The sequence below is a fragment of the Chlorocebus sabaeus genome, chromosome 11 (assembly GCF_047675955.1).
Source record: "Chlorocebus sabaeus isolate Y175 chromosome 11, mChlSab1.0.hap1, whole genome shotgun sequence".
Taxonomy (NCBI): domain Eukaryota; kingdom Metazoa; phylum Chordata; class Mammalia; order Primates; family Cercopithecidae; genus Chlorocebus; species Chlorocebus sabaeus.
Window position 1 is genome coordinate 129520148 of NC_132914.1, and position 26789 is coordinate 129546936.

At 57.5% G+C, this 26789-nt stretch overlaps 1 protein-coding gene across 2 annotated transcripts in view; it reads right to left on the reverse strand.

Moving 5' to 3' along the window:
• Positions 1-26789, reverse strand: part of GALNT9 (polypeptide N-acetylgalactosaminyltransferase 9) — a 121359-nt gene that overhangs the window by 82700 nt on the left and 11870 nt on the right. For both annotated transcript variants that reach the window (XR_499572.3, XM_008005283.3), the window contains exon 2: positions 4137-4317. Coding sequence is in view for 1 of the 2 variants with exons in the window: in XM_008005283.3 (XP_008003474.2) it covers positions 4137-4317 (181 nt within the window). In the remaining variant the exon portion in view is untranslated. The remainder of the gene's footprint in view (positions 1-4136; positions 4318-26789) is intronic.

Here is a 26789-nt window from a genome sequence, read left to right on the forward strand (position 1 = left end):
TTGGCAGTGGTTTCTTCTCTCCAGAGTTACTGTCCCTACCCCCGTCCTCTCTCTGCAGCTCCAGCTCTTGCTGGGCACCTGTGATTCTCGCCCCTGTCCCTTCAGGCCGTGGAGAGAAGAACATTCCAGTGCGGTCATTCCTGGATCAAATCCCTGGATGCCCAGTGTCCACCACGTGTCCTGGATTCACCGTGGTCACTGCCTGGATGCCCAGTGTCTGCCGGGTCTCCTGGATCCACTTCCTGGATGCCCAGTGTCCACCAGGTCTCCTGGATCCACTTCCTGGATGCCCAGTGTCCACCGGGTCTCCTGGATTCTGCCCATGTCCATGTGAGGGCACCATCAATTTCCTGCGAGGATCCTAAGAGAGTCAAGGTACATCTAACCCGAGAGCAGTCAGGGGTAGACTATCACCTAGATCAAGCCATACCTGAAGCCCCACCTTTCAGTTGCCTGAGTCAACAGAGTCCCTTTTTGGGTTGAGCCATTTTTAATTGGATTTTATGTCTTATTGACTGACCCATCCGGATGGCCAGCAGTAAGGGGTTTCTTTTTGGAGGATGAGGGACACCAATGTGTCTTCTCCAAGGTGAGGAGATGCCTGAAGGACAGGAGGCACTCACAGGAGGCCCTGGAGACAGATGTGCCCCACAGGCATCCCGAGGACGCCTGCGGCCTGGCAGCATGGAGACTCGGTGAAGACAGAACCTTGTGGTCTGCCCTGTCTGTGTCTGTGAAGCAGTGTCCGGAAGGGGCCTGTGGAAGCTTCTGAGAGCAGTTAGGGGAAGGGGCCACATCCTCCCCGAAGGGCTGGAGAGGGAGGCAGGCTGTGCCTCCAGCCCAGAGTCGGGAGGAGGCCGGCAGGCAGCAGCTGTGGAAAGGAGGCGGAGCCCCCCAACTCCTGAGCCAGCAGAGGAGGGAGCGGGACAGAGCCCGCCCCAGAGGGAGACGAGACCCTGGGGAAGAGACCCCTCAGGGCGGCCCCACAGCCCCTCCCGGGCTCAGCTTTCAGCCTGCACCCCCGTCTGGTCCCTCAGAATGACTGGGGTTTCCACTCTTTTTCTGTAAAATCTCTAGACTCCACGTCCCCGCTCTGCCACCACCTACCCTCTGTGGGATCTCAATAAGGAGATTTAACCCTTCCTGCCTCAGTTTCCCCATGTATAAAATGGGACAATAACAGGCTCTGCCTCTAAGCTCGCTGCAGGAATTAAGGGAACAGTGCGTGGTCTGCAGCCAGCCCCTTGCCGCCAGCAGTTCTTCAATGACCCCAGGGAAAGGCCGGGCACCGTGGAGATGCTTCCCAGCCATACTCACTGAGCCGCGCCGGGTTCGGGTCTCTCCACCCAAGCTCCTTTTTGGAGAGTGGTCCCTGGGAAGATGGATAAGACCCAGCGTCCACCGGGGTCTGCTTTCTAAGTGGTACGCTTGTGAGGGCTGTTGCAGGTGAATAATTCCCTGTGATCTATTCTCAGGCACCGGGGAAGCTCTGGGTTGGGTGCGGAGCTGGAGAGACCGTGGGCAGGGCCTGCGAGGGGCAGGCGAGGGGCCAGGAGGCCTTCGCGTTCGAGCTTCTCGGCCACATGTGCAGGGGCGGGCTGGGCGTGGGGTGGGTGTTTCACTGGTGTCAAAGCCTCCTCACTTTTTTGGGGAAAGAAATGGGATATAAATACATGTGTAAATATCTATATAAAATTCACATTCTCTAATTCAGGAGGCAGATAGCTGTGTGCCTTCAAACCAGAGTCTCTGTAAACTGGGTTTCTATCAGTGAGGGTATAGAGCAAATGCCAGTTCTTTCAAGGTTCACCCCGATGTCGTCTTCTGTGACATAAGAACGAAGCTGGGACTGGCCACTCCTGCCAGACTTTATCTTGGCAGACGGGTTTCCTGCCACACAACAGCTGCCTAGAGGCTCATAGCCAAGAACGGTGCTCACTCCAGCAGTGAGGCTAGCCCTGACAGCAAACAGAGTTCACCCCCAAATTTAGGACACACAGGAGCCTTCAACCCCACACACACGCACACCCACACGTGCACACACGCACACACGTGCACACACACGCACATGCGCGCGCACACACACACGCACACACACACCGTGCACACTCAGTGCACAGGTCAGCTGACGTGCACCAGCCACTTTCCAAACTGAAGTCATTCCAGCCCCAAGTCTGTAGCTGGCGCCACATGAAAACACCACTGTGTTCTTACTTATGGAGCATGTTTCTTTAAATTGGCCTATTTTAAAACTAAATGCATTTTTTATTTGAAAAGGAATCTTCATTTCACCGCTGCAAATGGAAAGCTGGCATCGCTTGTGTTAAATCATGGTAACCATGAAAATAAGTGAATGAAAATAAAATAATGTTGTCGCACTCTGGATGTGGTTCAGGTGCCGAAGCCTCCGTGCCCAGGCCTCGGCCCTGTTTGTCTAAACGACTCGTGGAGACCCCTTCCAGGAAGAGTCAGAGCCTCAGGAGCTGGGCACGCCTCACTTGCACCGCTGTGCTGTCTAAGGAAGACTCATCACACCTAGAATCGGTTCCCAGCGCGTGTTTGTGGGAAAGGTGTGAAGTGGGCCCCACCTGGCTAGAACAGGGAGCTCCAGCTTCCCACAGCCACCTCTACGTGGCCCAGGGCGCTCTCTGCACCCCCAGACACTGCAGGCCTGTCTGGCCATCTCACGTCCCTCCATCCACACGCGGGGAACCCCAGAGCAGCTGAGTGAACGCCCTGGGAACCACTGCCTGAGTCACAAGGAATGGAATGGGGCTGAGACACGCCTTCCTCCCCCCTTCTCTTCCCTGCCAGCCTCCCCATCCCCATCTCAAATGAGCTCCTGGTCCAAGAATCCTGGTGTCAGGGTCCCCTGGTGGGTGGGGCAGGCTGACCACACCAGGAGCTGCAGAGGGGGCTGCCCTCCCACCTGCCCTCCCTCTGGCAGCTCCAGGAGGAGGCAAGTATGGCTGAGGCCACCTGCCACCACCCCACAGTGACAACGCGGCCCTGCTGGGCAGCCCTGAGTGCCCGGCTTCTGCAGGACGATGCCACCAGGGGCCCTCCCAGGGACCATCCTGTCATGGGCTGGGCTCTGTGGATGGAGACGCAGAAGGGGCTGGCACATCCTGCCTTGTCATGGCTGCTCCCTCAGAGCAGGTGTGAGGGTCAGAGACCAGGCTCCATCCCGAGTGGCACTGAGGCAAAGCCGTAGCCTCCAGGGCCTGGCTCCTGATTCACCCACTCTTGCAGCTTGGGGGGCGACAGGATGGGAGGTGCGCAGGCCACGGATGGAATGGGAATGCCCTTCGCTTCAGACACAAGCGACACCCAGCTCGGCAGTGAGAGGCCACAGCAGGTGGGACCAGGGCTGGCAGGGCCTGACACAGGGTGCCTGTGCTGCATGAGCCATGATGCCTCAGCCCGGCTTCCGCGATCCCCAGATGCAGCTATGGCAGGGGTGCCCCAAGCCTGGGGTAGGCCCTGGGAAGGACGCCCGCAGCCAAAAGTGGGGGAGGGGGAGAGACACACAGAGAGAGAGACAGACAGAAGATACAGAGAGATTGAGAGAAGGAGAGAGGGAGAGATGGAGAGAGAGACAGGAGAAACAGGAGGAGACAGGGAAGACAGAGGAGGCAGGAGGGCCCCACAGGCCGGGGCTCTTGACCGCTCCACTTTCCCACAGCAGACCTTTGCGCCTTTCTCCCAGGAGCCCACAGCTCGGGGGGGGCCACTCACTTCCCCGGCCAGCTCGGGGGGGGCCACTCACTTCCCCGGCCAGCTCGGGAGACCACTCACTTCCCCGGCCAGCTCGGGGGGGGCACTCACTTCCCCGGCCAGCTCGGGGGGGGCACTCACTTCCCCGGCCAGCTCGGGGGGGGCACTCACTTCCCCCACCGGCGCGGGGGGGCACTCACTTCCCCGGCCGGTGCGGGGCTGGGGGCACTCACTTCCCCCACCGGCGCGGGGGGGGGCACTCACTTCCCTGGCCAGCTCGGGGGGGCCACTCACTTCCCCGGCCGGCGTGGGGGGCCACTCACTTCCCCGGCCAGCTCGGGGAGGGACACTCACTTCCCTGGCCCGGAGTGGGGGCGGCTCACTTCCCGGCTGGCATTGGGGGCGGCTCATTCACTCACTTTCTGGGCCGGTAGTCGGGGATGCTCCGATCCAGGGAGATGCGGTCGCTGAGCTGAGCGTTGTAGCCGTACTCCTCATACTTGCCTTCCGCCTCCTGGCCATCATCACGCAGGGTGGCCGCCAAGCCACCCTGGCCCAGGCCTCCTGGCCCCTCCACCAGGCCGATGGGCTTGGCGAGGCCTGGGGGAAAGGAAGAGAGGGAGGTCAGGCAGGCCCAGGACACGCTGCATCTGTACCCAGGAGACTCCCCTCCCGCCCCTCTCCCCGACAGCCACTTCCCCCACCCCTGGTGCAAGCCCAGCAAACTGCAGATGGCAGGCTGCCAGCTCGGGACATTCCAGAAAGTGCACGACTGTGTGCAGAGTGAAGGGCGGTGCTGGGCAGAGGAGGGAGGGATGAATGGGTGGTCCATGGGGCTCTGAAGGCGGTGGACTCTGTGTGATGCTGTAATGGTGGAATTTGTTACTATGTATTTTTTGATTCAGGGTCTTGCTCTGTCACTCAGACTGCAGTGCAGTGGCACTATCTCAGCTCACTGCAGCTGGGCAGCCTGGAACTCCCAGGCTCAAGTGATCCTCCCACCTCAGCCTCCTGAGTAGCTGGGCACACCACCACAACCGGCAAATTTTTGTATTTTTAGTGGAGACAGTTTCACTGTGTTGGTCAGGCTGGTCTTGAACTCCTGACTTCAAGCGATCCACCTACCTAGGCCTCCCAAAGTGCTGGGATTGCAGGCGTGAGTCACTGCACTGGCCAATACTTGTTCTTACACAATTGTCCAAACCCACAGCAGGTGTGACACCGAGTGAGCCCCTGTGAGCCATGGCCCTGGGTGAGTCGCCTGCGTCGGGCGGCGTCGGCTCGATACACAGTCACACTCACGCACGTTCACGCCCGGGCACTGTGCCTGGAGGGTGGAGGGTGCGGGAACTCCGCTCAGTCTCTATCAACCCGAAACTGCTCTGACGGTCAGGCCTACTGATGCTAAAAATATTGACTCAAAAACTGCAACGACTCTAAGTAGATTAGGTGTTTTAAACGCCACGCCACTGCCACCAACCCCACCAGCCCTGACGCCGTCTGCCTGCGTAACTTGAGCTGAACACATATCCACATGCGTGCTGCTACTCTGGGGTAGGAAGAACCGAGCCGTTGACACAGGCAGCAGCCGAGACGCAGCTCACACACGTGACGCCAAGTCAAAGAATCAACACAGGAGACCTCATCCCGTGTGGCCACCGGCGTGAGGTTCAAGAACAGACGGAATCCCAATCCCACCCCACAGCCATCGGGGCGGGACAGGGACCCTGGGCTGGGGCAGTGTCGACTGGAAAGGGGCCGGTGGAACCTCTGGGCTGACGGGGAGGCTCCACGGCTTTGTCAGGGTGTATGGAGTGGGTGCCCAAGGGGGCCGGGCCAGGGAAAGTTCTAGGTGCTCAGTTGTGCTGGGCAAGTGGACGTGCCTTAGGGATGCCGATCCCACGGGGACGGGGGTGAGAGGGGTATCTCCCCCCATAGATGGCACCGTTGGCTGTCTCTGAGCTGGGAGTCTCTGGGGCATCGTGGATTTGGGGGGCAGGTGCCCAGAAAGAGGTGGCATGGACCCCTGGGGTTGGGCTGCCTTTTGTCAGCTTGCACAGAGAGGTCTCTGGTCCTCAGAGGAAGGCCAGTGGAAACACAAACTTGGGAAATACCCGATGCTGACGTCCCACAGCTGCCCGCATGGGAGGGGCCTTCTCTTGTGGCACCAGCTCCTGGGGCCCGGCGGGATCTCCTGCTCCGGGGAGGGAGGGACCGATGCCCTGGGAAGACTCCAGTCTGTGACCCTCCACCCCCAACAGGGCAGTGAGTGGGTTTCTCCCCTCCGCAGAGCCGAGGCTTTGAGCCTCCTGGAACCTCTGGACTTTCTGGAATATTTTATTTTAAATGGATAAACAAAGTGTTCTTATTTATGTAGAACTGAAGGATACAGATTGGACGTACAATTGAAAAATGACACAAATCACTTCCCTTTCTTAATACTGTGCGATAAATACGTAATCATGCTATTTTAAAATATCAATACTGCACTTGCATTTTTCACTTTGGAAAGTCTGGAATTGGATGTCTCCCAGAGGCAGGCACAGCAGCTTCTACCTCGAGAGAGACCTCATCATTCCCGGGGCTCAGGCCTCAGGTGGGGATTGGCCGCCTGGCCAGAGGGTGGCTGAGCGTGATTCAGGACGGTTGCCCGATGCCCGGCATTGGGGCTTTACACCTGGCAGCAGGGTGGCTGAGCGTGGTTCTGGACAGCTGCCCAATGCCCGGCGTTGGGGCTTTACTTTTTCACTTGTAAAATAAAATATGCACAAGTTAAAAAATTCAAACAATCCAGAAAATCATGAAACGGAGAGTTGACAACTGTGTGCTCTGTCTCCTCTCCAAGCGCCACGCTTCAGAGGAGATGCCTTTTTCTGGTTTGAGTCCTTTTCACTGTGTCTGCTGCAGATCCAGGTCTCGCCTCGTCAGCCTGAGACGAGGTCCCCTGACTTCTTGGCATGAAAAATGAGGGGCTGAGCCCGTTTTCACCCCACCTTCTTCCCCTGCCCCCCTCCTTCCCTCGATTTTTCTTAGCTATTATTTTTAGTGATCCTGTGGTTACCTTGGTGGCTTCAAAAGGAATACGTAAGCCTCTATTTCTGGAAGCTCTGACTCTAGCCAGCATCTCCAGACTCTCTGCCTCATCAGATGAGAAATGGGAGCCCTGATCCACCTGCCGCTCAGCTGTGCCGCTACTTTTACACCCCTAAAGGCATCTGTGACACCCACCCTCGGCTCTGTCACCGTGAGTGAGTGTTCACAGGACTTGACGATGGGGTGGTTCTGAAATGCAAAGCAGGCCGGGCATGGTGGCTCACACCTGTCATCCCAGCACTTTGGGAGGCCGGGGCAGGCAGAACACTTGAGGTCAGGAGTTGGAGACCAGCCTGACCAACATGACAAGACCCCATCTCTACTAGAAATATAAAAATTAGCCGGGTGTGGTGGTGCGCATGCACTTGTAATCCCAGCTACACGGGAGGCCGAGGCAGGAGAATCGCTTGGACCCAGGAGGTGGAGGTTGCAGTGAGCTGAGATCGCGCTACTGCACTCCAGCCTGGGTGACAGAGCGAGTGAGGCTCTATCTCAAAAAAAGAAAGAAGTAAATTGACATGCCCACATCAGGATTACGTAGTTACAATCCACCATGGCGCCAGCACGGCATGGACACTATGACGGAAATATCATTCTATCACCCACTAAACCTGTGCTGCTTAATGAAGAACTTTCAAAGGTCAAGACAGTATCACTGATTTTCCTGTTACACTATCAATTTCTCAGAATTATGCGTATTTTGACTTGTTTTAGGTTTGGATCTTGACTTTTCATATGCCCTTTTAGAGAAGACAAATAGATAATAATAATAATATCTACTGAGCAAGCGCCCTTCACACACATTAACATGTCATTCCCCACAACACGCCTGGGACGTAGGCTCTGTATTTCACCCCATTTTGCAGATGAGGAAACTGAGGCTCAGAGAGGTCAGGCCACACACACAGGGTCACAGGGCTGGTCAGCATCAGAACCATGTTTGAACCCAGGCAACGTGGCATGGAGCAGCTCCTCCCGACAGCCGTGCTCTGCTGCCACGTGAGCTTAGGCCTCCTGGCGATGTGACCGGCGAGCACAGCCCCATCTTCCCAGAGATGTTCCCGACTGCAGGGCCGGCCCTCAGTGCCCTCGCCTCATGGCCTTCTCATTCCCAGGTCCCTTTGCATCAATTGTTTGCCCAGCGGCCACCCCCAGGCCCTCCTCACTCTAAGCCTGGATGGGCTCCATCGCCCTGTGGATCCCATGTCTGCTCAGGTCCTGGAGGTCCTCTCACCCCACTGAAGTATGTCTCTAAAGAAGACTGAAGAAGGGTTGTGTGGAAAGTAAACTTGCTGAGCCCTCAAATGTCTGGAAGTCTCTTTCGTTGCTCCTCATGCTGGCTTGATAATTGTGCTGGGTATAGAATTCCAGGCTCGATGGTTTTTTCGCCTCATGCAGCGCCCAGTGCTGCCTGTGAGTGTTCTGAGGTCGGCAGGACCCTCTTTCTTCTTCAGACTGGCATTTTGTTTCTGCCTGTCTCTGGACACTGATTTTTGTTGTTGTTGTTGGGATCCTAGATTTGGTCAGGGCATATCTTGAAGCGAATCACAGTCACACTTGGCAATCCACACTCATGTCGACGTTCAGCTCCAGGAAGTTTGTTCTGTTCATGATGTGACTGTATTCCCATCTGCCATCCCTGTTTTCTCTTCTGTAACTTCTGTTAAGTGAATGTTTCCTCTCCCGGTTTATCTCCTGCCTCCCAACACTTCATTCTCCATTTTCATTCTCTTGGTTTTGATCTCATCGGCTTGATCTCTTGTTGTGTTGCCAGTTAGCCTGTCCCTTGAACTGGCTTTGTCATCATCTATTTAATCCCAAAGGATGCTCTTGTCCTCCAGCCGCCCTGCCTTGCACGAATGGCAAACTCATTTTACTTTATGTGGTTGGCAGCAGCCCGAAAGCTGTCCACATCCAAATCCCTGGAACCGGTGAGTGTCTCGTTACACAGCTAAGGGGACTTGGCAGACGCCTCCAGCTTTGCCTGAATCTGCTTCATTAGCCAGAAGGCGCGGAGGAGCTGCGCCTTCACTGGCCTACGTGCTGTGATCCCATCACTTGCACGGGGGTTAGGGGACACCCTGGCTATGCCGCTGCTCACAGCTTCCTTGCGGAGGAATGAGGGTTGCCAGGCCTCCCACTGAGTGTGTTTTGAAGAGAGAGGCTGCCATTCCCATCCTTCCTCACCCTGGGGCTCCATGCCTCCCCTCACTGCTGCGCCTGTGCTTAAGAGAACCAAGCAGCCCCTGGTCCAGATGCTGCTGCCCACTGAGCTGCCTGATTTCTCCTGGCTGAGGGTCCTCCTTGGTCACAGGTGGGCCACCATCGAGTCTCTGTCCCAGGACTGTGCAGATGGTGGACATGGAGCTCAGGGATCCCGAGCCCTGCACTGGGCGTGCACTGGGGTGAAGGAGCCTTTGCTGCCTTGGATCCGATCTTCTTCCTCGGCTGGTGGAGTCAGTGCTGTCACCACCCCGTAGCTGCTGAGAAAAGCTGCCCGGGGGACACCAGTGCCAGCACTGGGCCTCCCCTTCCCTGCCCACACGGTGCCTGGCACTGGGCTGTCAGTGAAGCCAGGGCGTTGAGGGTGGGGAAGAACAGAGCAAACTCTCCAGGTGCCCGTCCGAAGGCCCCACTAGCTTCCCAGGCTGGAGGCCCCATCTCCAGCCCCTGGGCTGTGGCAGCACCGGCCACTCCCTGTGACCCCCAGTGCAGCTACAGGGACCACTGGCGGCTCCATCCCACAGTGGGTTTAGAGGGATTTGGTCCTGAGCCCTGCAGCCGCAGGCTGGGCGTCTCCACACTTTTACCAGTTTCTTCACCATTTGTCCTTGTTTCCTGGTGGGATCAAGCAACCCTGCCTCTTTGGAAAGAATTCTTTGTGAAAGAAGATATGAGGCCATGCTGCAGATAAGAGACAGGGAAGATGAGAGCTCCAGAAATCCTGCTGCGAGGCACCCACGGCAACCTTCCTCACTGGCAAAATCAGATCCGTGGGATTTTCACTTTTCTGAGCTATTAACAGATCCCTCCTGCTCCAAAGAACGTGACTGGGAAAGCCAAGCAGCTCTGACCGCACCTGCCATCCCAGAGGCTGCCCTGGGCCTGCGCCTGCTCCTGCCCTGCCCTCCCGGAGGCTGCCCTGGGCCTGCGCCTGCTCCTGCCCTGCCCTCCCGGCTGGAAGTCCTGACCCCAGCCTCTGCTGGCACCTTGGCGCTGCATGGCCACTGCCACCCTGAGCAGGACGCCTGAAGCCTCTGAGACCTGGCTCCAAGGCCAGAGCCAGAGTTGGTCCCCAGCCTCAGCCTCAGCATCACCCTGAGGTCACCAGAGCTCCTGAGTCTCCTGCCTGACGTGCGCCTGTGGATCAGACACTCCCGGAGGGGCCTGGCGGGCTGTGTTTTAACAAGGACCCAGGTGGTGCAGCCAGGTTTGAGAAGCACTGTTCTCAGGCTGCGGTTCACGGAGGAGCCTTCACCGTCAGAGGCCTCACCGGGCCTCAGGGGTGCAGGCTGGGGGCCATGGGGAGGCGGCTCCCATCTCTTTGCTGACTCTGGTCAGAGTCATTCGTTCATCTGACCCACCTGCTCCAGGGACAGCTCTCGGGGGAGGTCAATGGTGAAGACCTGGTGCCCCAGGAAAGCCTGTGCCCCCCAGTCCCACCAGCCCCACCAGTGTGTCCATAGCGGTTGCCAGAATACCAAAGTACCGTTGACCACATCATTCACAGATTCTGTGTTTGCAAATGTTCCTACTCCCTAAAATTCATCTGTAATCCCCAAATCGATGCTCGTGGTCTTCCATGGCCATTCACAGACAGGCTTAGAGGGGCAAGATCTTTGGTCAAACAGAGCCAGGCTCCACTTCTCCTTCCAGCTCCGACCGTACACGGGATCCCCCACAATCTCGTCCCAGCTCCAACTGTACACGGGGTCCCCCCATCTCATTCCAGCTCCAACTGTACACGGGATCCCCCACAATCTCGTCCCAGCTCCAACTGTACACGGGGTCTCCCGCCTTCTCCTTCCAGCTCCAACTGTACACGGGGTCCCCCCGTCTCATTCCAGCTCCAACTGTACACGGGGTCCCCCCGTCTCATTCCAGCTCCAACTGTACACGGGGTCCCCCCATCTCATCCCAGCTCCAACTGTACACGGGGTCCCCCCGTCTCATTCCAGCTCCAACTGTACACGGGATCCCCCACCATCTCATCCCAGCTCTGACTGTACACGGGATCCCCCACAATCTCGTCCCAGCTCCAACTGTACACGGGATCCCCCACCATCTCATCCCAGCTCTGACTGTACACGGGGTCCCACCATCTCATTCCAGCTCCAACTGTACACGGGGTCCCCCACCTTCTCCTTCTAGCCCTGACTGTACATAGGGCCCCTCTGCAGCCACTTCCATCATAACCAACTCACTCGAGATAACTAACTCACTCCCAGGATAACCAAGCCACTCCCAAGATAACCAACTCACTCCCATGATAACCGACTCACTCCTACAATAACCAGCTCACTCCTGAGACAACCGGGCCAATTCCACTAAGCGACTCACTCTCATAATAACCAACTCACTCCCAAGAAAACTAACTCACTTCTGAGAAAACCGACTCCCAAGATGACCAGCTCACTCCCGAGACAACCAATTCCCTCCCATGATAACCAACTCACTCCTGAGATAACCAAGCCATTCCCAAGACACCTAGCCCACTCCTGAGATAACTAACCCAGTCTCATAATGGCCAACCCATTCTTGTGATAACTAACTCATTCCCAAGGTAACCCACTCCCAAGTTAACTAACCCACTCCCATGATAACCATTGCACTCCAGAGCTAACCAAGCCACTCCTGAGATAACCCCCTCCCATGATAACTAACCTGCTCCCACCATACCTAACCCACCCACTCCTGAGATAACCCACCCACTCCTGAGATAAGCCACTCCCATAACTAACCCATTCTCACATTAAGGGCATTAGCCCCTTGGAGAGGGCAGAGCCCCGCAGACGCCTCTCAATGCCGTGGTGGGGGTGAAGCTTCCCACGCGGGGGCAACTGGCAACGCATTCACAGCACAGCACTGACCGTGTTCCTCGTGCAGGCGTTGCACGAGCTTTGCCTCCTTTAATGCCCAGGGTTCCCTCCAAGCCAGGTGCTTTTGTCACCCCCATGAAACTGATGAGACTACTGAGGCTGAAGGTTGGGCCCATGGCCAGGGGGCAGTGAGCCCCAGCCACACTCCGCCACAGTGCTCTGAACTGCAAAGCTCTCAGAGGGTGTCCCGGGGGACCGAGAAAGGCACCGCCCCTGTATCGTGTCAGGCAAAGGCGTTAAATAAACAGCCACTAAACCATGGTCACACCCCTTTCAGGAGAGGAAGGGCATCCTCTCCCAAGGAAGCAGGTGACGGTGCCCACCTGGCCTTGGGGACCACGGCTGTGCTTCACTCTGCGCCCCGCTTCACAGATGGAAGTGTTGCTGCGGTGGGCACGTGAGAACCATCCAACGAGAACCACACAGGAGTTTCTGGGCCAAACCAAGGTGCCAGCTGGACACTTCTCCTCCAGGGCACGTAAAGGGTCTCCATCCATGGGGCTGTCCCATCGCTAGCCCCTGCCCCTCCCAATTCCGCCTGGAGGTTGGGATGGCTGTGCGAACATTCACCACCGGCACCCAGGAGGACTGCCTGGTGGCCACGGGGAAGGAACATGCCGTGTGGACACATTCAGATTGAACCTGGTGGCCACGGGGAAGGAACATGCCGTGTGGACACATTCAGATTGAACCTGGTGGCCACGGGGAAGGAACATGTCGTGTGGACACATTCAGATTGAACCAGCCCTCAGAGGAGGGACCTGGGGCCCCACTCGGTGGCCGGAGAGGAAGGCCAACCCCTCCCTGGCAAATGCAGCCTCACCGCTGCCCTGCATGACTTTGGACAGGGCAGGTGATTTGGATGCGGCTCCAGGGGCGCACGGAACATTCGTGTGCCACCTTCAAGATGGAGGGGTCTGCATTTTGCCTTTTGCCTCCACATAAAGTTACGGCCACAGATGCCTTCTGTGCCGTCACAGGTAGAATTCAATTGCAGTCATAGCAATGACCTTCCAACCACCAGGAAACATCCATCAGACGGCAGAGTCCACAGAAACGACTGCCTGACACCCCTGAGAGCTCACGCGTTTATCACTTATTTATTAATTACATATTTAGGATTGCTTATTTCAGAAATTGAACCACTGCGTCAAAGATAGAGAAATTTCACGAACCTTGGTGCCAAGTCACTTTCCAGAAGGTTTAGATTAGTTTTGTTTCACTGCCAGCAATATATGCTTCCACTGCTTTAATTAGAAAGTGCATCACTTCTGATTGGAAAAGTCATAAATGCTTCCGGTAGAAAATTCTACACACACAGACACACACACACACACACTCATGCACACAGGATCACCTGGGGTCTCATGCTGCAGGGAAAACCAATATCAGTATTTTCGCGCTCCATATTATTTTATAAGATCACGTGAACCTCCTCGGCGCAGCTCCATCCACGTATCTGGTGTCTGCCGCCTGCGTTCTGCTGTTATCACTGCGTCTTGAGTATTTTCCCACGTCACTAAAAATTCTTCATAAACATAACTTTTGATGGCTGCAAACATAAAATGTCAGTTTGTAGCTGCGCCATTTATTCCTCCATCCAGTAGCAAAACTCACGGAGCTTCCGCTAAATCCCAAGAGCCGCCTGGGCCGGGGAGCCCCAGGTGGCCCCGGTGAACACAGCACACACCTGCCTGCCCCTCAGAGCTCATGCACACAGATGAGCAGGTGCCAGCCCAGGGCAGCGGCTTCCTTGCAGGTGCGGCCAGAGGCAGGGGCAGGGTCCCCACGAGGAGGAGTCTGAGGGGAGAGAAAGGCCAGGAGGGCAGGAAGGTGTCCTGCGAGTGGCTGCGTGTGCAGGTCGGGGCTGTGGGGGCAGACAGGGGACGATGGGACAGGGTGAGAGCTTTCTGTGCCGACTGGGATCTTGCTTTGAGCTTTGTAGGAAGTGGGAGTGCAGAGGAGCTTTGAGCTGAGGCGGAGAGACGAGGGTGGGCACAGCGGCCAGGCTTTCTACGCAGATAAACCACTCCGGTGACCATCCATGGGGGGACGAGGGTGGAACCCAGGGGCCTGTGCAGAGTCCAACGTTCTGATCAGCCCGGGGGCGAGATGGCATGTGGACATCGACGACTCGGTTTCCCACCCTCTGTCTGTCTGTCTCTCTCCGGACAGCCTCCCTGTGTATTTCAGGACTAGCCATCCCCATGCACACTGTGGCTGTCACCCCTGTGGCCTTCACCCAGCAGTCCCTGTCAGACCCTCCACCGCTGGGATGCAGTGATTGCCTGAGGCTGGGCCAGCGCCCTGAGTGGATTCATCTCCAGGAGAGAGGCCCCCACCCCAGGCATCTTGAGCAGCACAGATCACCAGGGCATCTTCGTCTAACATGAGAGGCAGCTGCTCAGAATCCGCCACGAAAAACGGAAGCAGAGGAGAGATGAGAAGCAGCACCCTTGCCCAGGCACACCCTCGCCTGGGCACACCCTCGCCTGGGCACACCCTCGCCCAGGCACACCTCCACCCGGGCACACCCTCGCCCAGGCACACCTCCGCCCAGGCACACCCTCGTCCGGGCACACCTCCGCCCAGGTACACCCTCACCCAGGCACACCCTCGCCCAGGCACACCTCCGCCCGGGCACACCCTCACCTGGGCACACCCTCGCCCAGGCACACCCTCACCTGGGCACACCCTTGCCTGGGCACAGCCTTGCCTGGGTGGCCTCCTGGAGCTCAATTTGGGGGGTGTTTGGGCTCAGTGGGCCCTGAGGGGGGAGCCAGGGAGCCCCTGCGGTGGAGGGTGCGGCCCAGGTGCCGATGTGGGGCTCCTCACAGCACTGGGTGATGGGGACCAGCAGTCCTGGGTGGGGCTTGGGTCCGAAGGAGCTGAGTCAGGGCTGGCAGCACAGCCTTTAGGATGGCGGCTCTCACAGTGGCACCTGGGCCGGGGGGCCCACCCTCAGGACAGGGGGACTCACGGCGGGGCCCACACTCAAGACAATGGCTCCCACCCTCAGGACAGCAGTGTCCACCTCACCTGGGAGCCTGTGGGGACCACACATTCTTGAGACCCTCCCCAAACCCGCCGAGTCAGAACCCCTGGGGTGCTGGTGCTTGTTCTAACCAGGCCTCCAGGGGACTCCCACACAGGCAGCACTGGAAGCGGCCATCTCAGGTCAGCGGATGAAGCCCGTCCATACCGGAACCACCTGGAGAGTCTGAGGGCGCCGGCGCCTGCCTGCGCCTCCCCCACGGAGTTGACGTAACTGCCGGGGCGTGGCCTGGACACTGGACGTCTAAACCATCCCCAGGTGACTCTCAAGTGCAGAGCAATGGGAGCTGCTGTCTGGGATGGCGAGGAGTCGGCCTGGCTCTAGGCCCTGGCCAGGAGGTGGCCCACTCAGGGGCATCCCGGAGCCGTGCAGACGCCTGTTGGGGGTGGCCCTCCCAGGGTCTAGGGGCCAAGGTCCAGGCGGGTGGGCAGAGCGGGTGTCCAGACTGTGGACAACAAGTTCTTAGGGAAAAGTGGTCGGACATAGTGGCTTGGAGGACACAGCCGCGTCTCCAGGCCTTTCTGGGTCCCCCTACCCGCCCCAGCGCTGCCGACGGAGTGCCATGGGGCACCCACTTTCCCCAGGACATTCTCCACGCCTTCGTCCCTGCTCAGAGCCAGGGACACCGCTTGGTTTTGGAGGCAGTGATTTGACTTGTGAGAGGAAAAGCAGCTTCCTTTTGAGATTCAGGGCTGAACACAAGGCTTCCTCCCCCTCATTCATCATCACTGTGGTAATTGGAAAAGATGGCTCACTTCCGACCACGGCTGCCGAGTGCCCATGGTCATTCTGCTTTTATGGAATCATCATTTGAAGTTCCTTTCTCATGACCTGAGGGAACGCACTTTTCTAATTATAGGAGATAATTTGGAAGACGATCACAGGGGAGGAAACGGCCGTCTGGGAGTGTGGCGGGGAAAGCGATTTCCTCGGGGGCTGACTCCGTTTGTGAGCAGATGGGCAGGCGGGGGTGGTCTGGGCTGTGAGGGGACCTGTGCCTGCTTCTCAGCCACCTCCTCTCAACGGACCCTGAGGAAAACAGGGAAGTTGAAGGATGAATAGATTGTCACTTGGCGTGTGTGTCTGGGGCAACGGGGAGTGGTGGGGACTGCGGCTCAGACCCACGGATTACTGCCACCCAGGGACTCAGGTCCAGAGATGCCAGATCTTCTAAAATTCCAACAGGAGGTGCCGGTGTACAGATTTCTGTCTCTATATGTCAGCAATGAATTCATGTTTTGGAAGAAATGGCATTAGGTTAACAAATACACACTGGGTCTGTCTATATCTGTTAATCGGGCAGGACAGGTGTGGTGGGACACATAACAGATCCCAAAGGCATCAGGCTCTGATGTCTGGAACCCACGAGTCTGTCACTTTCCATGGTCAAGGGACTTCACAGATATGATTAAGTTAGGGGCCCTGAGACAGAGGGTGCCCTTGCACCCAGGTGTACCCTGAATGCAATCACCAGTGTTTATAAGAGAGAAGTGGGCCAGGCACAGTGGCTCACACCTGTAATGCCAGCACTGTGGGAGGCCGAGGCAGGTGGATCACGAGGTCAGGAGTTCGAGACCAGCCTGGCCAACATGATGAACCCTCATCTCTACTAAAAAAAATTCAAAAATGAGCTGGGTGTGGTGGTGAGTGCCTGTAATCCCAGCTACTCAGGAGGCCGAGGCAGGAGAGTCGCTTTAACCCTGGAGGCAGAGGTTGCAGTGAGCTGAGATCGCGCTACTGCACTCCAGTCTGGGTGACAGAGTGAGACTCTGTCTCAAAACAAACAAACAAAAACAAGTGTCTTATGAGAGAGAATTGGGCCAGGCACAGTGGGTCACAGCTGTAACCCCAGAACATTGTGAGGCTGAGGCAGGAGAATCACTTGAGCCCAGGAGTCTGAGACCAGCCTGGCCAACACGGTGAAACTCCATCTCTACTAAAAACACAAAAATTACCCTGGTGTGGTGGTGGCCACTTGTAAGCCCAGCTACTTGTGAGGCTGAGGCAGGAGAATCACTTGAGCCCAGGAGTTTGAGACCAGCCTGGCCAACAAGGTGAAACTCCATCTCTACTAAAAACACAAAAATTACCCTGGTGTGGTGGTGGCCACTTGTAAGCCCAGCTACTTGGGAGGCTGAGGCAGGAGAATCACTTGACCTTAGGAGGCTGAGGCTGCAGTGAGCTGAGATCGCACCACTGCACCGTAGCCTGGGCAACAGAGTCAGACCCTGTCTCACACACAAAAAAGTAAAAGGCACGTGGAGGGAGATTTGATGCAGACAGAAGAGGAAACAGCTGCGTGTGATGGAGGCAGAGGGTGCAGCAATGTGGCCAAGGACGCCTGGAGCCCCCGGAGCTGGGAGGGAAGGACAGACCCTCCCTGCAGCCTCTGGAGGCTGCACAGCCCTGTCCGTAGCTCGGCGGTAGCTCAGTGAAATCCACTTTGGGCGTTTGGGTGCCGCAGCTATGAGAGAAGAAATGTATGTTTTTAGGCCCCATCTGTGGTGATCTGTGACAGCAGCCCCAGGAAAATAATATAGGAGGCTAAGCTGGTACAGCAAGCAGACCCCTAAACACCCTGCCCTGGGCCGACGCTCCCTTGCTGGGTGCTGCTGCCCATTCTGTTTGCTGGTCTCGTTCCAGCAGCCCCCAGGCAGTGCCTGCCCCTCGCGGGTTCCTAGACACTTCTAAAGGCAGGGGAGGCCTTGTGGGATGTGGGGCAGCCCCACGAAAGCAGGGCAGGCCGGGGAGGCAAGGCGGGGTGGGAGGGACCCTCGACCACTAGGGTTGAGACAAAGAGAGGGGCCCGGGACCCGCCTGGTACCTCGGAGTGCCCGTCCTGTAATCCTCACACTGCCCATGATGTCAGCGCCATGCTGTCCCCATTGCATAGACAGTGAGGCTCACCGCGGCCACACAGACCTGCCAGGCTGCGGTTCCTGGGCCCTTCCGAGCTTCGTGTGCACAGGCCGTCCTCATGCCTCATCCGCGGGGCTTGGGATGGCCACACTGTTCCCCCTGTGCCCGAGGAGGCAGGAGGTGGCCGTGGAGCAGGGGTGAGCTGGTGCCCGGGAGGACGCTGCTGGCCCCACCTCTCTGCCCCCAACCAGGGAGGTTCCTAGAGCCCCTGTTTACGGCCCTGCAGGGTGGTGGGCAGAAGCTGGCCCCGCCCATTCAGCCCACGTCCACCGGGCCGAAGGCGTGTCTGTCCCACGTGACACTCTCAGAATCCTGAGTTTTGCCAACATTGAAACCCTGTAGATTTCACCTGAAACCCTGGAGCTCCCGCTTCCTCGGGAGGATCCAGCAATCTGACAGCCCGGATCTGCCACGCATGTCAGAGATGGGCTGGAGTGGATCATGGCCCCCAGGACAGCCACGGCTGACTGGCCCCACACCTCTAGCTGCCCGTGGGACTCACGCAGCCGTCCTGGAGGTCAAGGGATCGTGCCCCAGTTCAGATGAATGGAGCGGGATGGTGGGTTGAATGAGGGCCCCAAAAGCTACCTCCACTCTGAACCTGTGGGTGTGGGAATAAGGTCTTTCCAGGTATAATTAAGTTAAGGATTTCAAGATGAGGTCATCCTGGACTCGGGGCAGGAGGGTAAATCCAGTAAGAAGCATGCTGATTAGACAATGAGAGGGCTCAGATAGTCACAGGCAGAGAAGAGAGGCCACGTGATGTCAGAGGCAGAGACGACGCCACGACTGCCCGGAGCCCCCCAAGTGGGACAGGCCTGCAGCAGACCTAGGCCCCCAGGGGAGCTGGCCCTGCCGGCACCGTGACTTTGGACTTCCGGCCTCCAGAACAGAGACAGAGTAAGTCTCCGTTGTGTACAGCCACCCAGTCTGTGGTCAGTGTTACAGCAGCACCAGGAGTCCCACAGAGGGCAGAGAAAGAGACCACGCGAGGAGGGCAGTTAGAGGGAAAGGGCCCAGCAGATGCCGGGGCCACCACCCATCCCCAGTCCCTCAGCAGCAGAACGATAGTTCGCTTGACGGCAGCGGGCACAGATGAGACCCCGGCCTCCCCGGGTGACCTCGCAGCGGAAGGTGGTGCCCGACTAACACCTAGTCCGTAAGATTCAAGTGGAATTTGTTGGGTGGAATGCCTGAGAAATATGTCTGAAACAGCAGACTGCTGGAATCTGAGGTTTTCGCTTTTTATCCACAGCGCTGTACTGTTTTATTGTGCCTGGAACCAGGACTCAATGCTCGGGGCTGGAGCAGCCAGTGTGTGACCCTGAGGCCGAATGCCTCCAGCAGAAAGGGAGGAGCTGGGATTCACATAGGGCTGGGCTTGTGAGGGTCCCACCAGCCCTCCAGGTTTTCCCAGCCACACCGCGGTTCTGCATTTCAGTCGGGGTCTGTAACACGCAGAAGTAAAGGAACTGAGGCATGCAAAGGCCGGTACTGTCAGAGGCTCCGAGTTCCCTCACCCAGAGGAGCCAGGGCCAAGTGCCAGGAGCGAGAGGGCACCCACATGAGGTCAGGCTGCCTCCCACCCAACAGCCCCACCCAGAAGGACGGTGCTGGCCGTCTCCTGGGGGCTGAGAGCGCTCCAGAAAGGCAGGCATCCCTGCCAGCTTCCTCTGGGTCCCTGCCCCCGAAGAGTCATTTCACACTTGGCTGCCTGCTCTCCCAGCACATGATACCTGGGATATGTGGGCGGCTGTGATTTTCCAACTTGGAAGGAAGTGGGCTTTCACGCTCCCGGCTTCTCTTTGAGTCACGGATTTCCATCTGTCACAGCGACTGAAGCCAATATTCCAAGAGAGGAAACAGCACAAACTGAGAGGTGGCCAGGCACAAGATAATCAGGAGGAAGTGGCAGAGGGAGGGCACTGCTAGGAAGGTGGGAGCCACGTGGGAGCCACGCTGTGCTCCCACGCAAAGAGAAACTGGGCATGGCTGTGGCCCGAGGGAGGTGATCCCCAAACAGCCCAAACCCGGCTGTCCTGTTTTGGAGCCTCCGCCTGTCCACACCCATCCTTCAGGGCACCGGCTCTCCCTGGGCCCATGGCGCTGGCAGCCCAAGACAGGGACTCGGCCCCAGCTGAAGTTTCCCAGAACTGTGGCCTCTTCGAGCCAGACCAACCTGCCTCCCGCTGAAAAGCACTCAGAATGCTGGATTTAAACAACAACATCAACTTCTAAAAAGCAATAAATACCTGACAAGATGGCAAGAAATTGCTAGGCCAAAAGTGAAGGGAAAACGGGAATCAGAGAAATGAGTGGGCCTGCAATTTGCTTTTTTCCTAAGGGGGTGTTCTGAATATTGTGACTTTGACATTTCAAAGAGGGAGAAAGGGGGAAGAAACCAGAGGTGCCAAATAGAAAATTCTCCCTCCATAAACAGCGGTGAGGGTGAAGCACTGGGGGACTCGCCTTCAGGACGTGCAGCCTCGGCGTGGTCCAAGCAACCATCAAGACCTGAACTTGATGGAGGAGCAGTACGGGCAGGGACAGCACGGGCAGGGACAGCACAGGCAGCCTCCAGGAGCCTGGAGGAGCAAACAGAACCCTCTCCAGAGAGGAAAGCTTCCAGCCTAGGCCTTGGGTTATGCCTGCAAATCAATGTTCAACGACAACGACTAGCCTACAGTCAAACGTAACAAGGCACACAAGGAAAAGAAACACCGTGAGCAAGTGCCGGCAGAAAGAACAGAGGTGGACTCCAGACCAGGGCAGCTGCCATGGGACAGCGGGCCCTCCCTCCACCCTCAGATTCCGGGACACCAGCAGCCGCCACCATGACCTTTGTCCAGCAAGCAGGACTCCACCCTGTTTGCAGTGGGGGAACCAGCAGCACCATCACCTTCCAGCACTCCAGGCCCCGTGTCCTTCACGTGTGTGCAACCTTGGCTGTCCACTTCAGGGAGTGTGGAGGGCAGAGGGGAGTGTGGAAGCTGCAGCAGGCAAAGCGTCCCACCAGCTCCCTTGTCCCTCTCTTTATCTCCACTATAAAAATGTAAACCGATTTAATGTGCCTGGCTATTAATTTTGATGATTACAAAGTGAAGATAAAAAGGAGAGACCCTGGTTTGCTTTTGTAGATGTCTCTCTCTCTCTCCCAGCTTCGATTTTATCCACTCTCTCCAAATACAACAGCTAATTTCATTACAGACCGGTCTGTTAAGATTCCCTGGGGACCCAAACTAGTAACATACTGTCAATAGTGAAAAGACTGACTGCCCTTCCGAAACCATGAAGTCATGAATATTTTGCAGGACATGGCAATACCTGTAAAATATATTCTCACTGAGACTAATATGGTGTTTGATAAATCTTCATACATAATACTTGTGTTCAACGAATATGAATATTTATGGGGCCAAAGCAAGGGAGATGGGGAATGACTGGAAGGATCTGGCGGGAAGGATTTCCTGGCCCTCTGCTTCCCTTTGGAAAGCATGCAGGGCTCCGGAACATCCCGTGGCTGCTCTGTGCAGCAATAAATGCCAACCTGACCCAGGTTTGGGTTTAAGGGCGGCTGGAGCAAGGATGAGGGACATTTGGGTGCCCCATCCCCTTGGCGGCCACCTCTGAGAGAAGCTGCAGAGAGGAGCAGAGTGGACGGGCCCCCACCCCTCCCCGCGCCCATGCTGTCCTTTGATGGTGCACGTGCCTGGGTCAGCTCTCTGCTCAAACCCTGACTCTGGAATCTCCTGGAAATGCCCGTCCTTTGGACACAGCCCCGCCTTGAGGGTCACAGACAGGAGGAGACCTCAGGAACCCACACACGGAGGACGGGAGGGGAAACTGGCCCTGCCCCTGGTGAAGCCCTCAGTGGAGTCCAGGGCATCTGGCTTTCCCTCAGCCGCTTGCTTAAGGGGATCCTGCCCTGAACCCCTGTTGTCAGGGGGCAGCAGAGGCTCCATGTCTGCTCCCAAGGTTGATCCCCTTCTGCCGGGGCCCAGGTCAAAGATGAGGTTGTCAGTCCAGCGCTTGTGTCAGTCTGGGCTGCTCAACAACACATGGATGCACTGGGACCCAACCTGCCTTCCTGGTCTTCTCTCCTAGTCCAGCACTCCAGACACTGTCCCTCCTGGTCCAGCGGTCCAGACACAGTCCCTCCTGGTCCAGCATTCCAGATACTGTCTTCCCTTTCTCAATGCTTGGCTGTCCTCACTCTATAGAGTCTCCTCCTATATTTATTCATCCTCCACTCATCCACCCGCCCATCCATCCACCCACCCATCCATCCACACATCCACCCATCCATCCATTCACCCAGCTACCCATCCACCCACTCATCCATCCACCTGCCTCCTCATCCATTCATCCATCCACCCATTCACCCACAAATCCATCCACCCACCCACCCATACATACATCCACCCATCCATCCATTCACCCCCCAACTCATCCATCCACACATCCACCCATCCATTCTTATACCCACCTACCCATCTGCCCACTCATCATCCACCCATCTGCCTGCCCATCCAGTTGGATCGATTAGGACTCAGATCCATCCAACTCCGAATGTGCAGCTCAAAGATTCCTCTTCCATGAAGCTGTCCTGACCTTCCCCTTCAAAGCAATCCCTCTCCTGTGCCTTAGAGAGCAGACAGTGCAGGCTGCCCCCCCACCCCCCGCATGATTGTGAACTCCCAGGGGGCACCTGCTCGGGGCACTGGGCACACCCTGCTGGGCTCTGCATGGTAGGGCAGTCATCTGGTGAATGAAGTGTGAATCGGATCAAACCCTCTCCCCAGTGCCCCCTCCAGTTTCCCGTGGAAGCCGGGAGTTCATGCATCTCGGGCGGAGTGGAACTAGCTTCCGTGGGGTGGAGTCAGGCTAGAAGGTCGGGTGGACCTCGGATGGTGGAAAAGAGAAACCACAGTGGCCTTTGCCGAAGCAGCTCCCAGAGCTCCTCCCATCCAGCATCCTCATGACAGAGGTCTCCGCACGCTCCTCCCGTCCAGCGTCCTCACGACAGAAGTGAATGCTGTTCTCACCCCATTTTACAGACGAGGAAGCTGAGGAGTGGGATGCTGGGCGGCCTGACAGAGGTGGCACAGGGGGAGGTGGTGGGGCCGGGCTCTGAGTCCAGGCGGCCCAGCACTCCAGCCACGTTTTAACCACAAGGCTCTGCACCGAGCAACTAAGATAATCATGGTGGCCTCCCCTGTGTCCACTGCAAAGTGCTCGAGCCTCAGAATATTAACAGGCATTTTCCACAATTTTCTCAAAATAGTGTGAAAATCGCCCCTTGCAGAATTCAGACCCTGTCTGTTCTTTTCCGACTTAGAAATAAAATCAGTGCTTGCTGGATTTCACGCTGGGGCTACACACGGAGCTGATGCGACTGAACTATTCTGTTGGAAGTAAAAACAGCCCCTTTCTGCCGTGGGCCATGGGCGAGGTCGCACAGTGCCTGCTGATCTGAGAAGGTCACGGCTTCTGGGCCAGTCTCTGTGGAGGCCGCCGGTTCGGGCCCCAGCTCTGCCGCTACCAGGCTGTGCATCCACACTCAGCCCTGGTGTCCGTGCAGGAACACAGGGCCCAGAGACAGCCTCCCACAGGCAGCAGAGGGCTGAGGCGCGCACTCATACTCCCCACCACGTCACGCAGGGTGTGAGTGACACGGCCTCAGGGGGAGACCCCTCTACGTTGGGGCTGCAATAAACCGCTGTGCTGGGCCCATTCCAAGACGTTAATGGGGACTTGGAGCCTGAGAAAGGGGATGGTCTCTGGCCCTGAGAAGTCTCCAGAATGTTGGAGAGTGGAGGATGGTGGGGACGCCAGGTCCTGGAGAGGGCACGGCGGGCAGGCAGCCCCTGAAACGGCCCGCCCCCCACCTCACATCTGCAGGTCTTGGGTTCCATCGTTTCCTCATCAGCCTTTCACCTCCTCTCTCACTCGAAGAGGCAGGCAGAGGCAGGAGCCAGCCAGTGGGCTGGGAGGCAACGCTACAGGCCCCAGCACCCCGGTCCAGGGTCAGCTCTCCAGCAGAGGCGTGGAGCTGGATCAAAAGGGGCTCCCTGCCTGGCAGACACGGCCGTGATTCTCCACTACACAGCCTGTGGGTTCTTCCCCAGCCTGACCCCACGTCCCCATTTCACGATGCATTTTTACGTCCCTATTCTGGGAGGAAACAGATTCCCTATAACTGAGCATATACTTCCTTTAAAAATCTATTTAGTGCTACAGCTTCACTAAAAAAGGAAAAAGAAAGAAAAGGAATTTGCAGTTCTCAACCTCAGGTGACCTTGCTTCCTTCCTCCCTGGGAAACAGAGAATCCAGGAGCACTCGGCTTCCGCCTGTGCACAGGGAACGGCCATCGAGGTGCTGCTGGGACCTCCCGGGGCCTCGTCCCTCTTCCTGCCAGGCCGTGTCCCTGCTCTCTTTCCGCCACTTCAGCAAATCCCCCCATGCTCTGTGTGGTCCCTCGGCCACCCTTTCACATCCGACAGGAACGCCCACCCCAGCCCACTCCCTCTGCAGCCACCCAGCCTCCTCCCCGTCTCGAGCACTGGCACTCACATGGGCACTCGGACCCATGGGGACATTTGGTGAGACCTGGGCAGGTTTGGCTCTCACACCTGGGGAGGGGCGGGGCAGCTACCAGCATCTAGTGTGAGGAGGCCAGGAATGCTGCACAGCCCGGCCCACATCCTACACCCCACAGAGCACAGCCTCATCCTACACCCCACAGAGCACGGCCTCATCCTACACCCCACAGAGCATGGCCTCATCCTACACCCCACAGAGCACAGCCACATCCTATATCCCACAGAGCACAGCCTCATCCTACACCCCACAGAGCACGGCCTCATCCTACACCCCACAGAGCATGGCCTCATCCTACACCCCACAGAGCACAGCCACATCCTATATCCCACAGAGCACGGCCTCATCCCACACCCCACAGATCACGGCCTCATCCCACACCCCACAGAGCACGGCCACATCCCACACCCCACAGAGCACGGCCTCATCCCACACCCCACAGAGCACAGCCTCATCCTACACCCCACAGAGCATGGCCTCATCCTACACCCCACAGAGCACAGCCACATCCTATATCCCACAGAGCATGGCCTCATCCCACACCCCACAGAACACAGCCCCCATCCCATACCCCACAAAGCACGGCCACATCCCACACCCCACAGAACACAGCCCCCATCCCATACCCCACAAAGCACGGCCACATCCTACACCCCACAGAGGACGGCCTCATCCCACACCCCACAGAGCACGGCCTCATCCCACACCCCACAGAGCACGGCCACATCCCACACCCCACCGAGCACGGCCTCATCCCACACCCCACAGAGCACAGCCACATCCCACACCCCACAGAGCATGGCCTCATCCTACACCCCACAGGTCACGGCCACATCCCACACCCCACCGAGCACGGCCTCATCCTACACCCCACAGAGCACGGCCTCATCCTACACCCCACAGAGCACGGCCTCATCCTACACCCCACAGAGCACAGCCTCATCCTACACCCCACCGAGCACGGCCTCATCCTACACCCCACAGAGCACGGCCTCATCCCACACCCCACCGAGCACGGCCTCATCCTACACCCCACAGAGCACAGTCTCATCCCACACCCCACAGAGCACGGTCTCATCCCACACCCCACAGAGCACGGCCACATCCCACACCCCACAGAGCACAGCCTCATCCTACACCCCACCGAGCATGGCCTCATCCTACACCCCACAGATCACGGCCTCATCCCACACCCCACAGAGCACAGCCTCATCTTACACCCCACAGAGCACGGCCTCATCCTACACCCCACAGAGCACAGCCTCATCTTACACCCCACAGAGCACGGCCTCATCCTACACCCTACAGAGCACAGCCCCCATCCCACACCCCACAGAGCACAGCCTCATCCTACACCCCACAGAGCACAGCCCCCATCCCACACCCCACAGAGCACAGCCTCATCCTACACCCCACCGAGCACGGCCTCATCCTACACCCCACAGAACACGGTCTCATCCCACACCCCACAGAGCACGGCCTCATCCTACACCCCACAGATCACGGCCTCATCTTACACCCCACAGAGCACAGCCACATCCTACACCCCACAGAGCACAGTCTCATCCCACACCCCACGGAGCACGGCCTGAATCCCACACCCCGTGGAGCACAGCCCCCATCCCACACCCCACAGAAGCAGCTGGCAGGGTCAGCTTACCCAACTTGGGAGACAGGACCCTTGTGCCGCTCCCACCACCCCCAGGCCATACTCTCTCTCCTGCTCCTTCCACTCATGTCCTCACAGTGGGTGCCCAGACCCAGGACTTGGACTTGCCACTCTTCCATCCACACTGGCTCCCTAGCGTGGGGTCAGCTCCTCTCCGGGGCCACCTCACCGTGGAGACCTGTGGTTTTTATTTTTTTTGAGACGGAGTCTTGCTCTGTCGCCCAGGTTGGAGTGCAGTGGCCGGATCTCAGCTCACTGCAAGCTCCGCCTCCCGGGTTCACGCCATTCTCCTGCCTCAGCCTCCCGAGTAGCTGGGACTACAGGCGCCCGCCACCTCGCCTGGCTAGTTTTCTTTTGTTTTTGTTTTTTTTGGTATTTTTTAGTAGAGACAGAGTTTCACCAGGTTAGCCAGAATGATCTCCATCTCCTGACCTCATGATCCGCCCATCTCAGCCTCCCAAAGTGCTGGGATTACAGGCTTGAGCCACCGCACCCAGCCACCTGTGGTTTTTATTAATTCCAGGATCATCCTGGGCCACCTCACTGCGGAGACCTGTGGATTTTATGAATTCCAGGATCATCTGTGAACAGCACAATTGGATCACACTCCAGTGAGCCTGTTAAAAGCATTAATTT